Below are 17971 nucleotides of genomic sequence, written 5' to 3'. Positions count from 1 at the left end.
TTATTGTAATTTACTAGCGGCCCGTCCCGGCTTCGCACGGGTAGACTTAATCTTGTTTACGAATACGAACAGACGTGTATACGTGTTCCAGGGACTTTGTTATGTATGTTTTGATAATAGTTAAAATAATTATAGCTATACACATCAAGATAAATTTAATTTCGTCTGTTTGTAAAAAAAAAAACAATACAAAAAAATCCGTTCCATTTTTAAACAATCAATATTTAGAAACAAATATTTTACCAATTTTTACTCAGCCCGTTTCAGAGAACAAATTATCTCACTTTTGGACCTTTTTAACAAAACATCGCATATCGAAAGTGACGTTTGTCTGATACGCTTTTGATGTTGTTGTTGTTGTTGTGAGCTTGAGCCTCACGTAAGGATATAGGGATAGTCTCTAATACTTAAAAACCCTCATTCCTTAACAAGAGAAGATGCGGGCGAAAACTATTTCGTCAGTATATTTCAAACTTAGTAATACGTATTTATGAATTTGTATTTGGTATGTCTCGTCAGATGGTTATACGACTATAGTGATGACGTTTTTAAACGGAATACGACCACATTTACCTTCATCAAAGGAACTGCACAGGAAATGTAATGTATGTGCTCAGACACTCCATTTTCTTACTCTTATAATCCGACACAACTGGAGAAAGTTCAGGCACAGGGATATCTACTTTGCGTGCTCTTTAAGGCAAGGTTAATGAATGTAGGATAATTGTTACGTACCTTTTAAGCCGGAGAGAGATGGCACTAAGACGAATATAGCCTTCACCACTTGGAACACCTCCCAGTTCTGAAAAAGATGATTTCAAAGTCATTATTGATATCATTAAAGATATTGCCGAAGAAGTCACCAAAAATTTTATATTAATTTATTATTCATCAAAATTAAGGAACATATTTTTTATTATTTGACGAAAATTTATCATACCAAATATAATTTATCAAACCTATATATATATATTCCATACATAAGTAGGCACTTTTGTTCGATAAACAACATCAAAACAAAAGACAAAACGGATATCTGATTAAAGATACACATTAGATGAGTGTATTTAATTATTATATTTATCAAATTCTTATCTGTATAGGATTTTCAAGAAAAAGTTCCACAGTTATTACGATTATGTTTCATTCCGTGAAATTTGTATCTTGCAGATTACGCCAAAACGTTTAACGCAAATATAAAACAATGCGAATCTAATTATTTTTTTATCTGACATATCTAATCATTACATAGTATCAAACAAAGCCGTTTAACGCTGTCCGTCTCTATGTATGCTTAGATCTTTAAAATAAGGCAACGGATTTTGAAGCGGTTCGTTTTTCTTAGATAGTTCGATTCAAGTCGATGGTTTACATGTATAATACACGCACAATATAGAAGAGAATGACTGGAAAACTGTGAACATTTTAAGACATTCTGCAGTATATTTAGTATCAGCATTTTAACCGTGCGAATCCGGGGCGAGTCGCTAGTAACATATAAAGTGTTGAGCAATTCTGGTGTGTATATGTGTTTATATGTATAAATTTATTTCAAGCAAAAATACTATAAATGCAAAAGTAACTCTGACTGTCTGTATCTACGTGTGTATGTTGACCCTTTAAGCCTAAACCTCTGAACTGAATTTAGCCCTACTACTTTTGTTTGTCTTACGACCAACCGCTAAAACGCGAACGCGAAAAAAACTATTGTACCATTCATACTGATAAGGTCTTGAGCATGAACATGGATGCATATAGAGGAAAGGGACGATCAAAGAAGAAAACATGCTGCGCACACCCCAAGGAAATCGGGATAAGGGCAGAATGACATGAGTGACAACAATTTTTATCATCATCATCATCATCAGCCCGTTTTTGTCCACTGCTGGACATAGGCCTCTCCAAGTGCACGCCACTGTGGTCTGTCTCCGGCTACTCGCATCCAGCTCCTGCCTGCCGCCTTGCGTAAATCGCCACTCCACAGTGCCTTTTATATAATTTATATAAGTACATTAGATAACATCTGGCTATAATATTAGAAATGGACGTAAGTAATATTTTGGAAGCTCATAAACCTTTACAGATTCAATGTAAAATCGGATATAAACGATCTATTACGATAAAAACACGTAAACGTGCAACGCATGGCATGCGCACGCGCCACTCCATAATACTCTCACCTCCGAGGTCCTTACAGCAAATCGCAATGCAATTACATAGAAAATCCACAAGTACTCATTGTTCTTTAAGTGTTATTAAGATTAAGTGATGTTTGTGGTTTATTTGTATTGCATTGACCTCAATTTTCTTTACAATTAAATTCACATTTCATAAGAACAGATAGTACTTTATAACATGGGGCATCCCTTTTATTGTATTGACAGAGAAATGAGAAATGTACATATACATATTTGTATTACATTGAATCTTATGCCTGGTTTACACAATGTGAGCAAGCGCGCGAGTGTGGCTACGCATTATTTGCAGCAATTTGCACAGTGCTGACATCACATACTAATTACTCGTGACAGCGAGATGAACAGTAACTCACAGCTACTCTCCTTCAACAATTTTCGTCCCCATGCGCTTGCTTACCTTCCCTCACTATCAGTAAGGCAGTCTCTCGCATATTGTTGCCCGATTCCAGTATTCTGCCAGCAGTCACCCTTAACACTTCTAACATCGTCAAAACGGTATAGGCCAGCTGAATGCGCAATGAGTACACAATGCGATCAGCTGTCAACTATCTAGTCAGCAGACTCGCACTGTGCATGCCATACTTTAGAAACGACGTTTACATTTGAAAACATTGAGTCTGTGGGTGTGAATTCCATATTTTGGCTCATACAAATCTACATATTGGTAAATCAGCCGATATGACATTCAACGGAGACGAACCAACCACACGAGAAGCAGTATAGTACAAGAGTGTGAGATTTGACACAGGTCTTCCCACAATACTATGGGAATAAAGACCACGACGGTTTGCAGTTGCTAATGGAGCCTCCAAACGTTGTTCTAGATGTAAGTTTTTCTTTACTAACTCTGCCATGTGTACAATACGCAATTCGCGAGTGTGTTTTTTTGATTGTGTGTGTGTGTGTGAGTATGTGTGATTTAGTTCGCATATGGGCGTGCGTGTCGTTAGAGTTGGAATTTACTGGGCACTAGGAGAATATTATTCACATCAATATATTTACAACAATATTATGTATATTCACAGTAACATTGATCACTTTGATAAAATCAGTGATAATCATTGTCATCATTCATCAAATCTTTCTTGGGGCAAGGTATCCGTTGTATCCGTTTCTATAAGAAAATTCCGCGGATATTTTTAATTTTGCTGTTTCGTAAATTCTAATCGTTTATAAAAAATTAAAAAAAAAAGGTAAAAAAAGGCATATTATTCGATACAAGATTTTATAGATGATAAAAAAGCTTGGAATTAATACCTGTTGACTTCCAGCCAGGATACATTACATACATATATTGTATTTATATAATATGATTGTATTTTTTAAATGTTGAAAAAGAGTAACTACTGAGTTTATTTCCGGTTCTTCTCGGTAGAATCTACTTTCCGAACCGGTGGTAGCTTCACTTAATTGTTAAATGACGATTCAAAGGTGCTTGTAAAAGCCTACTTGTATAAAGTTTATTTTGATTTTAATTTGGATCATGTGATGAATATTATCACTTTTTTTCATTATGTAAAAGGTTCAAAGCCATACGACTCTTCAATACAGATACTACTGTTAAAGAACGATAGAATAAAATATTCGTGCTCTTTCAAAGTGGAGCCATGATTCGACAAATTTACCTTAAATATTATAATGATTGTTTTCCACTTAGAGATAGTAATTAATTATGAAGGTGGGAAGTTACGTAAGCCGTTTCGATATGATTACGTTTGCGCGATAGACATGATATACGATTTACCTTCATGACTAATCGCTATACGTAACGATTCACTCGGATTATTAATTATAATAAACCCTAGCTAATTAGTTATATATTGGATAAATATTGGACAACATCACATATATTACTCTGATCCTAATGCAAGTAGCTAAAGCACTAGTGTTATGGAAAATCAGAAGTAACGACGGTAACACAAACACCCAGACCCAAGACAACATTGAAACTAATAAACGTTTTCTATCGAACCCGCGACCTTGGGGTGGCGTACCCATGCAAGCCGGTGTACACACTACTTGCATGTATCCATCCAGGCAAGCAATCCTGTACATATATTTTTTAAATACAGGCATTCAAACAGGCCACCTAATGGTTAGTAAGTCTATAAGCAATATTACCCAATTCTTTACATTGGAAAACTTATTTTGGGAACTAAGATGTTATGTCCCTTGCATCGGTAATTTAACTAACTTGCTTTGATCCCATTTGAAGATTGAAAACCTGAGTGTTCCAGCTTTTTTCGCTGATAAATGCGTTACACGTTTCCCTGACGTCACGTGGGGAATTATGTGGGGCTCGTTAAGGATTAAATATCAAATCGTTCGATACAGATAAAAAATGTTCGGAAAAATATGCATAAAATTTTAATCTTTAGATTTTCACATAATTATAAAGTTAAATTAACATTTACTAATTAAAAGTTTACTTACCCTCACACTCCCCAAAACCAGTCCAGCGCCGATGGTACCACAGCCAGCTATGAAGAACGGCACCGCCACTTGCATCAACGTGTTCCACCATCTTTCTTCTTTTTTCTGTAACATACAAAATTTAAATTATATTTTCTATAAAAACAATTTTGAAAAAAAAGCGTCTTATTACTGTACTTTTATTTTATATATTTGTTGTAAATATTTATTTAATCCGAATATATTGCAAGCAGCAAAAACAAACAAACATTCACACTTACAGACATGAAGATATATAAATCATAGCAGCGGTCATAATAATATATTAAATGTTATTTTTTAAGTACATATTAGACCATACATACTTTTATTGGAGGCTAATGCAATCGGAGTCAAGGGTACAGAAATCGAAATTATATCATACGTTTGACTTAATTGATGTTACATAATCCATTGCAAATAATTTTATAGGAATTCTAAACAAGCCTAAATTATATTATATAATATTAACAGCTGGATCGATTGTTTCATTCAAATACGAATAAAAATAATACAATTATGTATTCTGTATTCATTTAATTTTTTAAATAACGACATAAATAACATAATTAATGATAACAATACGTCTTATCGTTTTTCAATCGACATTGAAACATTTGAATGAATCGATGATTTGATTCTTGGTATAAATCACATGTACTCAAAACGTATTACAATTAAAGTATTTTTATGAATGAAAACTGGTAATTAGAAATACAATAAAAAACAACACATAAAAAAAACAATTCGAATTTCGAATTTTGTTAATAATAAATACATTTCTTCAATCATAATATTGTACTAAGAAATGATTTTTTCTATATCATATATTACAATCAATGGCAAAGGCGTTACAGTATAATAAATATTAAAAAAAAAATTAAGATTAAATGTATGTGTGCTATATTTTTGTTGCCAAGTATCAAACCCATGCACTTGCTTATGGACGATCGCCGCGCACGCAAGTTGAAGCAATAATGTCATTCGTGCAGAGCGTGTCCTTGAGTGGCCTTATAATTTACAGTCATTGCTATGTATTCTTTCAAATTAAAAAAAAAAAAAAACTTTGAAAGACCTATTAATTGCCAACATTTATGAATTATTGTTACATAATCTATATTTAATTAAAGTAAATATCAGCCGCAAATACATATTCGAAATTCAAAAAAATAGATAACACAGTTATTTTACAACAGATGTACAAAAGTGAGGAATATAAGTACTATCTTCTTATAGATTTAAAAAAAATATTCATGACTAATCGGGATTATATCTATTTTTACTAAGTATTCAAAAAAAAAAACGATTGCCATTATGATAATCTTAGCTTAACAAATACATTATCATTAGCTAATTACAAAATACATAAAAGCGTGAGTCACTGTATTTTTTTTAAATATTTAATCAGATCAGATTTAAATAATCGCTATCAGATGAGTTAATGGGATCAATCATAAAATGGCGTCGAATTAATCATAATTGTGATACCATAGAAAAGAAATCTTGTATCGACCAATAACGTTGGTATCTATTTTTTTTATTGCTCGCGTGACTTATGACAAGTCAGCATAATGTCAAATTATTTCTTTTTCCTTTTTTTTATTTGAAATATATATATATTGTTCGTCTGTCTTTCTTTATCGAGTGACTAACAAGGCTTCTTTCTAAATAAATGTGTTAATTAAATAATACATTTTCTTAAATAATATCTTATCATATACCTATTATATAATTCAAATGGAATTTGTACCTTAATTTTATTGAAAATTAAAAAAAAAAAATTAGGCAAACTTAGTGAAAGAAGGTAATATAGTGTTTTACCTTTGTCAATTTATTAATACTAGTTATCGTTCGTGGCGTTGACCGCATTTAGGCACGGGGTAGAGACTAATCTAATCTATAAAGTATATATTATAGAAGTCCATCTCCCTTGAGGGTCAAGCCTGTTACATTCCAAATTTAAATAATTTCGATTACATTGTTCAGCTGTGATAATTAAACAGCCAGACAGAGATACGAAGTTACTTTGCATGTATACTATTAGTATAGATATATATCTATATTAATACTATTATAATTTAGACTGCGATTGTGACGTTCATAGAACAGACCGAAAAACAATGTGTTATTATAAATAAATGACAATTATTTGGCAAGTGTGAATACGGTAAGTATCGATATAAGGGATGTGTACAATCGTATGCTTTATTTACGCTATGGTTCGTGATGTTACGTTATCGATGGCGATATTTGTCGCATGTGTTCAAATTATTCGCGCTTAATATGGTAGATTTATAAATTAGATTAAATATATTCTATTTTGTGCGTCGGTTCGATGTGCACTGCCTTCGCCAAGAGAAAACTTTTGTTTTGTTTTCCCGCGCTACGCGATATCTGTCACTTGAGATGACAGACAATAAAATAATAAAATTAGTAGACAAACACCTACTTAGATGCTTATGAAACAGCCCTAATTCTATCAAATATTTAGAAGAGTTTTTACATTGCGTTTTCTGAAAACAAAAGTAGCTTATTTTTGTGCTGTCAGCTCTTTAATATAAGTTGCCATCAAAATGGTAAAATGATAAAAGTGGTGAATTACTCAATAAAACTTTTTTTCAGGAAACTAATTATTGAGATATTAAATCCTTTTTTATTTATTCTTAATATAATAAATTATACTAAAAATCAGAATAAATACACTCACGTCAGACAATGTAGACTATAACACAGTTACGATTATAAGAAATTGAATTACTATAATAAAATCTTTTTCTTTTATATACTTCACAATTACAGTAGGATGTAGACACGACAACAATACCAACTTTTATTTTAATATTAATTTATTATTCATAGACTTAATTATCTTGAAAAAAATTAATTAACATAATATTTTCTGATTTTCTCACTCTCAGATCACACAAGATTTCACTACAAATTGACTCGACTCCAGAATAACGCTGAAACAATATCCAATATTAATTTATTTCGTTTTCGATTTGTTAAAAATGTTACGTCAAATGTCAAACTATTCTGATATGTAGTTTGAGTTATTCTTAATTGTAAATTGTCAAAAATATTCATCACCTGTCAGGTGTTTGATGCAAACTATTTTGATACTTCTTTTATTATACCAACGTAGATCGACAAAGGAGTTTGATTTTGAAGAAGTACATATGTAGGTTCATTCGGAGTGCAGAGTTTCTATTGAGGCCGAATTGAGTTATAGTTCCAGGAGGACTCTTAAAGTTTGATTGATGGATTCGAAATACTTTTACAAACTGCCTAAAGACATACAACAACAATAATGTAATGCCTGTAAATTTCCCTTCTCTCGAAGAAGGTTTGGAACATATTCCACCACACTGTTCCAATGCTTATATGAACTCGTTTGAAGCGTGTAGGGCTTAAAGGTTTTGCTGTATCTTACAGGAGAGGTCGTAGCTTCAACATCAATATCACCAGCCTGTAAATTTCCCACAGCTGGGCTTAGGCGTCGCCTCCCTTTGAGGATAAGGTTTCGAACATATTTCACCACGCTGTTGCAATGCGGGTTGGAAGAATACACATGTGGCAGAATTTCTATGAAACATGAATATTCAGAGGTGCTTGCCTGGGTTCAAACTCGCAATCATCTGTTAAGATGCACCTGTTCTAACCATTGGGCCACCTCGGAGCTTCGCCAGCAGACAATTCAATATAATATAGTCATTTTTTTCATTGATACACCTTTATTTGTGACTTTGGTGGTTTATTTATCGCAATGAGAATCTTAATCGCCAACGGGAAATACTGCAAGTCTTATTATTTTCTCATTACCACCGGATTCAAGATTTGCACGGTAGTTATATTTAATTTAAATTATTATTTTATCTTGTCGTGATTATAATTTATGTAACTTTGAATAGAACACTAAAAGATGTATAAAAATATCTTCTGTTGCGTTAAAATGGCGGTTTAAGGTCGTAGATAAATTTGCCAAGTCTACTTTTATAAATATGACATATAATCTTTGTTTTTTTTTTGGGAAAATGTACCCAGACGTGAGCGGTTACTACCGGCTACTGGAAAGTTAAGTCAAACCCGAGAGGGTGAAATTGGATGTTAATTAGTATAAATCCAACGTTGCAGTGACTACTAGCTTATCCAATCGAATACTAGCTGTGTATCCGATGGGGTCATCGGGCTATCAAAATATGTGATAGTATAAGCATAACATAACAAGCGTCCCTAGCGCAATGGGTTACGGGCCGCTTAAAAAAAGCCTGTAACAAGCCGCATCAGTCCAGTTCGATCATGACCCTTTGGTCTATTTTAAACTCCATTCCTATAAGTAATAAGCTTAAAAGGAGGGGTAAAAAGGAATATTAGTAATTCCTTAGTAAATTTGAGATCTTATTCGTAATACATAATAAAAATAAGTTGTTACTTAGAGATTAGAATACAACCCGGCATGGGATTAATAAGATTTATCCCCTTTGAACATGAAATTAGCCAAATTTTCCAATCATCCAGTCATCTTAGCGTTTCGAAATTTTACACTAACTGGTTAAAGTGTAGGCTTAATGGAAATAAGTAATTAATTACGTAACTGTGTGATTTACTTTAAGTATTTACGCATTAAATTCATCATGCATCACAGCCCTGATAATGATAATAAAGGCATGGACGTGACGTTGGAATAATATCAGCATTTTGGATATATTTGGATATTAACGAGTTACGAAGATGTAGATTACGTAAACTCATGACTTGGCTTTTTTTTTGGTTTTCTTATCTAGTACGTCTAAGCAGCAATATATTTTCATTTAAAATTATAATCCAATTAATAATAATTTGTTAGACAACCAATCAGATTATCCATACTCAGATTTGCTCAGGACGTATTCCTTCAACGTCGAATACTAAATGAAAGATAAATACTATTACAGATTATATTAATGAGACAACATCACATACATTACTCTGATCCCAATGTAAGTAGCTGAAGCACTTGTGTTATGGAAATCAGAAGTAACGACGGTACCACAAACACCCAGACCCAAGACAGCATAGAAAACTAATGGTAATCTACATCGACTCGGCCGGGAATCGATCCCGGGACCTCAGAGTGGCGTACCCAAGAAAACCGGTGTACACACCACTCGACCATGGAGGTCGTCAAATTAAGATGTGTTTCCACGATCTTGACTAATGAGATCATTTAAGATAAACACCGCAAATCGTTCATTGACCAATCGTCGTCGATTTCCCACTGCTGGCTCCTCTCCCTTTGAGGAGAAGGTTAGGAGCATATTCCACATGCTGCCCCGGTTTAATACGGCTTTGTGAATTCACACGTGGAAGAATTTTGTTCAAATTAGGCACATGCGGGTTTCTTCACGATGTTTTCCTTCACCACCGAGTTGTAGATGAATTATGAACACATATTAAGCATATGAAATATCAGTGGTGCTTGGATTGAGCCCGTTATCATTGGTTGAGATGTACGCGCTCTAACCACTGGGCCATCTTGACTCTCGGCAATATTAATTAATAAAAAAAATTTTACCAGTTTATCTTAAGTTTAAGTTAATTTGTTTTATTACTTTGAGTTATCTTCTCTCGGGCGTCGGAAAATGCACATTTATTTTTTAGTAACAGTTTAATATAATAAGTCATCAACTTGTTTTCTTCGAAATGAGTTATTATAATAATGAATTTTATCGATGAGTTTAAAAGCAAAATTTCTGAAACTAAGGATTATATACTATATCCAGTGAAGATAATAAAAGCCAGTTCGATTACCTCTAGGGACGTGATAATTCGTTTTCTTATCACAGATAATAAAATTCCCAGGATGAATTTTATATTTCTCATATTGGCTGGTAGTATTTTTTTTATAAATCTAGTTTAAAGGAAAGATAAAATAGTTCATGGTTTTTTTTTGTCAATATTTTAGGTTTGTTATCTTTTGACAAGCTTTTCGACCCTCAATATATTCAATTTGGAAATAAAAGGAAAGTGTATGAATAGAAAAAAGATATAATCGAACCGCATAATATGTTTAAAAAATATTCTAATTTTACAAAGTCGTTTATAATTTCGTTTACCGTCCTATTTCGTTAGACTAGTCAGTTTTAAAATGTGTTTCTATGGATAGAAAACAATTTACAATTGAAAGTCGTAAAAGTTTTCACGTACTTTTCCGCCCCAAGACATTGGTCTAATTCTAAATATAGCAAGATTCTATTTTTATATTTCATTTTTGGAAGATACTAAATATGTCGATTTCGCGAGCGGTTGAATTTAAGAAAAAACTTATTGTTCAATTCACAGAGTTTACTATATATGCATATATAAAAATTGAGCTGTGTATTTGTAATAACTAATTAAATGTGTAATTAAACAGCTTTTGTGATACCCGACGTGATGGCGAAATGGTGGCACGCCTGAAAGCTGCGTGCAGTACTGCTAGTATTTGGACATTACAGCGTGACTTTATTATTATTTTATATATAATTTTAAAATAAAAATAGCCTAAGTTACTCTAGTTTAAGAAGAAAGACTGACAAAAAATGTAAAAATTGATATTTTTATATACATATATACACCGTGTAAACATACGTATATGCATTTAGTAAAAGTGATTATTTTAATATTACAAACAGACAGTATAATTTTATTATATGTACATAGATATCGTGTAAACGCAATCTACATACTGTGATATGATATGACGTTAATATACATGTGCGTAAATGTTCATCACTGATATGAGATACTTTTTGTTACTCAATATTTATGAACAGTCAGAGTAAGTAAACCTTCGTTTGTTTTTAAAGTCCTTTATCAAGTATTGAGCTCTTAGTACCTTTTGAATCTAAACATCAAATCATTGCGATGCAATATGTCATTCGGTAAAGCAGATTATCGCTCATACTGAGCACACGAAAATAGATCTTAAGGTGGCGAACCTTTTCTTACCTCGACTGTACATAACTGTATATGTGTATATAACTGACTTAGATTGCTGGACCGATTTTGAAAAAAACCTTAAAGCTTGATGATGATTTTGAAAAAGCGAGCGCACCTACAGTTGCTTCACAATATGTTAAAAACTGTATTATGTACAACATATATAGTATAACATATTATATAATATTAATATAGATATATTCGAAAGACAATTATTGTATAGACACGACAAGATAAGGCTTACTTGGTGGTAGCGTTAAAAAGCCTGTTTGGGTAGGTTACCACACCACACACTCAACAGTTATTCTACCGCCAAACAACAGTACTCAATATTGTTGAATTCCTGTATTCAGATTTGAAGGGCCAGTGAACCAGCGCTACTACAGACTCAAGGGACATAACATCTTAGTTCCCAAGGTATGTGGCGCAAAGGTTTTGTAAGGAATGTTTAATATTTCTTACATCCCCATTGTCTATGGACGGACGGTGACCACTTACCATCAGATGGCCCATATAGTTCGTCCACCAACCTATATGATAAACAAAATAAATTGAAGGGCTAACTAAGAACACCTAGTCTTCGACTGTGCAAAATTAATACATGATCTTTACATAGTATAAAACAAAGTCGCTTTTTCTGTCCCTATGTCCCTTTGTACGTTTAAATCTTTAAAACTACGCGACGGATTATGATGCGGTTTTTTTTAATAGATAGAGTGATTCGAGGGGAAGGTTTGTGTATATAATACGTGAACAATATAGTAAAGAAACAATGGTAATTTTAGAAGTTTCTAATGTGTTGTCGTAAATTAACAAATTCTGTAGTATATTTAGTATTGCACCCGTGCGAAGTCGGGGCGGGTTGCTAGTTTACATATAAATCGAAATTATCATATACACCGAAGTAAATTTCAGAGACGATTTTTGAAGGTTGATTTTTGATTGAATAAAAGTAAAAATTCTACTTATATACAAGCCATGTGTTAAATAATTGGAATTCATACGTTAATTGATTAAATATATCTGATGATAAAATTGATAACGTGTATAATCTGATACGATAAGTGATACAAGCACGTTGTATATTTATTTACTAGGTTGTAGTTCATTGTGTAAGACAGTGGGTAGGTACCGTCCACAGATCGTATGCCGCCATATCGGAATACAGCGATACAAAGTTATATTACTGTGTTCCGGTTTCAAGGGTGAGTATGCTACTAACTACAGGTATGAGACATAACATCTTAGATCTCATAGTTGATGAATTGGCGATGACAAAATTTGTTAAAATTTCTTACGGTGCTAGACCTTAAGAAAATGCTATAAAAGTGACAATACTGGACTTTATAGCCTGTTCCAATGGAATTTGGATAAAAGATAAAAAAACCTCAGACTAACGTATTCCATGCGGTAATTATAACGACCTCCATGGTCGAGTGGTGTGTACACCGGTTTTCATGAGTACGCCACACTGAGAACCCGGTTCGATTTCCGGCCGAGTCAATGTAGATTACCATTAGTTTTCTATGTTGTCTTGGGTCTGGGTGTATGTGGTACCGTCGTTAATTCTGATTTCCATAACACAAGTGCTTCGGCTACTTACATTGGGATCAGAGTAATGTATGTGATGTTGTCTCATATTTATTTAATTATTTATTTTATACTATTAGAAGCTGGGAACAGAGTAAATCTTGACATATAATATTATTACTCACACGCTCGCATATTTACAAACACGTCTAAACGTACGCACTATTCGCGCACACGCACACAAGCAATTGTCATTCGTGAAAAGCAAGCACCATAAAATGATTTAAACGTTCGCATTTATTCATGTAATTTAAGGTATTATTGCCGCTAATTATGACAATATGTAAATAAAAAATATTTTCTAAACAACTTGTTTTTTTTTTATTTATCTATTTGAATCAGGCAATTTTCCAGTTCGTTTGAAACTGTAAGAGGTTATTTATCAAAATAATTATTACAATTATCATTATTATACTTCTACACTTGATATTATAAATGTGAAAGTAACTCTGTCTGTCTTTCTTTGACGACCAAACCAATGAACCGATTTTGATGAAATTTGGTGTGAAGCAAACTCGAACTCCAAAAAAGGACATAGGCTACTTTTTTGCCTGATATATGATAACTAACTCTAAAAAGCGTGCGAACAACAACAACAACAACAACAGCCTGTAAATTCCCACTACTGGGCTAAAGGCCTCCTCTCCCTTTGAGGAGAAGGTTTGGAACATATTCCACCACGTTGTTCCAATGCGGGTTGGTGGAATACACATGTGGCAGAATTTCTATGAAATTTGTCACATGCAGGTTTCATCACGATGTTTTCCTTCACCGCTGAGCACGAGATGAATTATAAAGACAAATTAAGCACATGAATCAGCGGTGCTTGCCTAGGTTTGAACCCGCAATCATGGGTTAAGATGCACGTGTTCTAACCACTGGGCCATCTCGACTCAGCGTGCGAAGCCTATGCAAAACTAGTCATGACTATATATTACTCTCATATATATTATGTTTAAATAAAGTTTTTCACTATACGGAAGAAAATAATATCCGAATTATTAAGTCCGTATACGTCACATGATTACATGACTTCGGATGAAATAACGAAACAATATTAATTATTTTTTTTGTCATATGCGTGACGTCACAGTGAATATTTAAGTTACAAGATGTTCTAGAAAGGCGTTAAAGCGTTTTGTATGAAATAATTTGTTATCTGTATAATGTTTTCCTAGCAATTTTTATTTTATATATAACAGGTAGGTGGACGGCGAATAATGATAAGTGGACATGATGGTAAGTGGTCAGTCGATTTATAATCAATTAAATTTGCTCGTGAAAAATATTTAATAATACTATTTAAATCAATCCTAGTTTAAATGTAAACGAACTGTCATGGCGATCGGTTGAACGATATAGTATTGTATGCTACGATGCTCATTTCTAGGGTTCCTTACCCTAAGGTTAGAATTAATAAAAACTTATTACTAGGATTTCGCTGTCCGTACGACTGTTATCAGGCTGTATCTCTTAAATCGAGATAGTTAGACAGAGGAAACTTTAACAGATGCTGTATTACTGTTGCCGCTGTAAAATATTACAATACTACTAATAACAAAATAAAATAAAAGCAAAATAAAATAAATATTTAAGTGGGCTCCCATAAATTAAGTTTACCAAGTCACTAACTAACCTAACAGACGTTACCCTACCTTGAATCATCATGAATATTGAATTCGATTGGTATAATAAATAAATATTACAAAATTTATTGTTTTTGTATTCTAATGATTTTGGAGATAAGTTAGTATGGTCGTTAAGAATTATGAAATTTTCTAATGTTCCGAGCGACTTTCTTTATGTTTTCCATCATAAAAATCTTCTCCAGACAATAGCAAACATAACAATGAGTTAGAACAAATTAGTTTAATCGGTCCAGCTGTTTACGGCTTGGTCATCCCTTCATTCAGATTCATTAAGATTATTTTAAAATATTAATTTATTAAAAAAAAATATATTGTACAACATCACATACATTACTCTGATCCCAATTAAGTAAGCAGCTAATGCACATGTGTTATGAAAAATCAGAAGTAACTATCGTACCACAAATACACAGACCCAAGAAAACATAGAAAACTAATGAACTTTTTCTACATCGGAATTGAACCCTGGACCTCGCAGTAGCGTACCTATTGAAACCAGTGTGCACATATTCGACCACGGAGGTCGTCAATAACGTTTAAGTCAAATTTGCGTCACAAAAGTTTCACTCAATAACGGCCTCGAAATTCGAATCGCCAGACGTTTCAAAAAAAGAATTAACTTACGCCAGATAAAGGTTGTTTTTCCGCATCCGCTTCAGTGATCTTCTTGTCCGGGGGACTTCCGGGGCTCTTTAGGTCCCCGTTTGAATTCATCGAAGCCATTGTAAAACCACTGTCCGGACTCCCAATCTCATCTGTAACAAATGACGGTCATCATCAAAATTGTGTATATACAACAACAGCCTGTATATTCCCACTGCTGGGCTAAAGGCCTCCTCTCCCTTTGAGGAGAAGGTTTGGAATATATTCCACCACGCTGTTCCAATACGGGTTGGTGGAATACAAATGAAATTTGTCACATGCAGGTTTCCTTACGATGTTTTCCGTCACCGCTGAGCACGAGATGAATTATAAAGACAAATTAAGGACATGAATCAGCAGTGCTTGCCTGGGTTTGTACCCCCAATCATCGGTTAAGATGCACGCGTTCTAACCACTGGGCCATCTCGACTCATCACTCATCACTCATCTTGTGTATATTAAAATGAGCAATAATTATTAACTTTTCATACATCTCGTTTCATAAACTCTGATTATAATAATAGTGACATGTGGAGCCCGTGGAACATTATCTATTATTATATTAATAATTTTATGTCGAAGCATCAAAAAGTTTAATAAGAATAATTAGTAGAACACATGTTTGCTAAAAAGTCTTATTTCAGTGGATATCGTAAATATAAATATTATGAACATTGACGACCTCCGTGGTCGAGTGGTGTGTACCCATTAAAACCAGTGGGTTTTAATGGGTACGCCACTGAGGTCCCGGGTTCGATTCCCGGCCGAGTCGATGTTAAAGCTTTATTAGTTTTCTATGTCGTCTTAGGTCTGGGTGTTTGTGGTACCTTCGTTACTTCTGATTTTCCATAACATGTGCCTTAGCTACTTACATTGGGATCAGAGTAATGTGTGTTATGTTGTCCAATATTTATTTATTTATGAACGTGAATGACTAGACTTATACATATACATATTTCGAATATCATCGTATTTGATAACGAGTTGCATAACCACATTATATGTATTATTTTATTAATATTTTCGATACAAATATAGATAAGGGATTTACTATGTATTCAATACGGAATCTAATTTGATTTGTGTATCTTGCATCTCGGTTCTGGGATTTACAACAATGCGTATCTTGGCTTACTGTCTGATCTAACATAGATAGATAAGACAATAACTATATTGATCAGCTGTTCTATAGAAACTAATGAGTTAATGAGATGGCCCAGTGGTTAGAACGAACCTTAACCGGTGATTTCGGGTTCAAACCCAGGCAAGCACCACTATATATACGTGGTTAATTTGTGTTTATAATTCATCTCGTACCCGGCGGTGAAGGAAAACATCGTGAGGAAACCTGCATGTGTCTAATTTCATCTAAATTCTGCCACATGTGCATTACACCAACCCGCATTGGAACAGCGTTGTGGAATATGTTCCAAACCCTCTCCGTAATGGAGGAGGAGGCCTTATCTCAGCAGTGGGAAATGTACAGGTTGTTACTACTACTACTTTGAGTGCGTGACTGATTTCGGTCAGGGAGGCTATTTTAACCAATTACGTAGACGATTCGAGTGTGCTTGTCAATCCAGGTGTATTATAGCGTTTCTCATAATCAAACGGAATGGTATTTTGCCAAGACAGAGGTCTTCACGCTTATGAGTTTTAAGTAAATCTTATTTTGCATTAAAACAATACTTTTTGGAAAAAAGCGCTTGGATTTAGGCTCGGGTTCCGTCACAGAATTATTGTAAAAAACAACATTGTAAATCTGTATATTTAAAAAGAGCAACTATGAGAGTTTCTTGCAGTTTCTTCTTGCTGGAGGCTGCTTTCCGAAACATTAGTTAAAGTATTTAAATATTGAAGATTCAAATACGCTTCCTTGTGAAGTTTACTTGAATCAAATTGATTTGAATGAGCTTATTATATACTAATTAAAATACTGTAGACAAATTACAGATATAGAACAACTAGCTAGGGTAACCACGTTTGGCTGTAGACTGGATTGGCGTTTTACGATCGTGTCTGGCCGGTTCGTTTTATGACTTTTGCTCCACACAGGGCTTAGGGAATATGTCTTGGTAGGTATTTATTTATTCAAACTTTATTGACCGAACACAATCGCTTCAAATAGGCTTGACGCCATCGACATTGTCTGCGAGACAGCGTTTATGTCCCGACAGCGTTACTGACGGCATATTATATGTATACAATATATACAATTATAATATTATGTTATTTGGGCTTGGTACCACCAACTCATCATAAGATATTAATCAAACTTTAACTCAAATTCCTTGTTCCTCGTACCAATGCTGTGATTACTTTTCTCATGAAGTCCTAAATATTTTTCCGTACATACATTACAGAATATAAAGCTCATTGGTTCTTTAGCGCCTAGGTTGTTGATTGCGCGAATAGCCCTTTTCTGTAGCACAAATACAATATGGTACCGCCAAGCAGCTGTGCTTAGTATTGTATTATGAT

The 17971-nt window shown here is 33.7% G+C and overlaps 1 protein-coding gene across 4 annotated transcripts in view; it reads right to left on the bottom strand.

Annotated features, from left to right (window-relative positions):
* The window catches only part of LOC124540454 (solute carrier family 41 member 1), a 121258-nt gene that overhangs the window by 9883 nt on the left and 93404 nt on the right, over positions 1-17971 (bottom strand). For all 4 annotated transcript variants that reach the window (XM_047118046.1, XM_047118045.1, XM_047118048.1 and 1 more), the window contains 3 exons: positions 15473-15603; positions 4632-4736; positions 736-802 (listed from right to left, as the gene is read on the bottom strand). In XM_047118046.1, the coding sequence (XP_046974002.1) occupies positions 736-802; positions 4632-4736; positions 15473-15603 (303 nt within the window). The remainder of the gene's footprint in view (positions 1-735; positions 803-4631; positions 4737-15472; positions 15604-17971) is intronic.

This window comes from Vanessa cardui, chromosome 25 (assembly GCF_905220365.1).
Source record: "Vanessa cardui chromosome 25, ilVanCard2.1, whole genome shotgun sequence".
In the NCBI taxonomy this organism is placed as follows: domain Eukaryota; kingdom Metazoa; phylum Arthropoda; class Insecta; order Lepidoptera; family Nymphalidae; genus Vanessa; species Vanessa cardui.
Note: the sequence above shows the minus strand (reverse complement) of the source record. Positions and strands in the feature narration are given on the sequence as shown.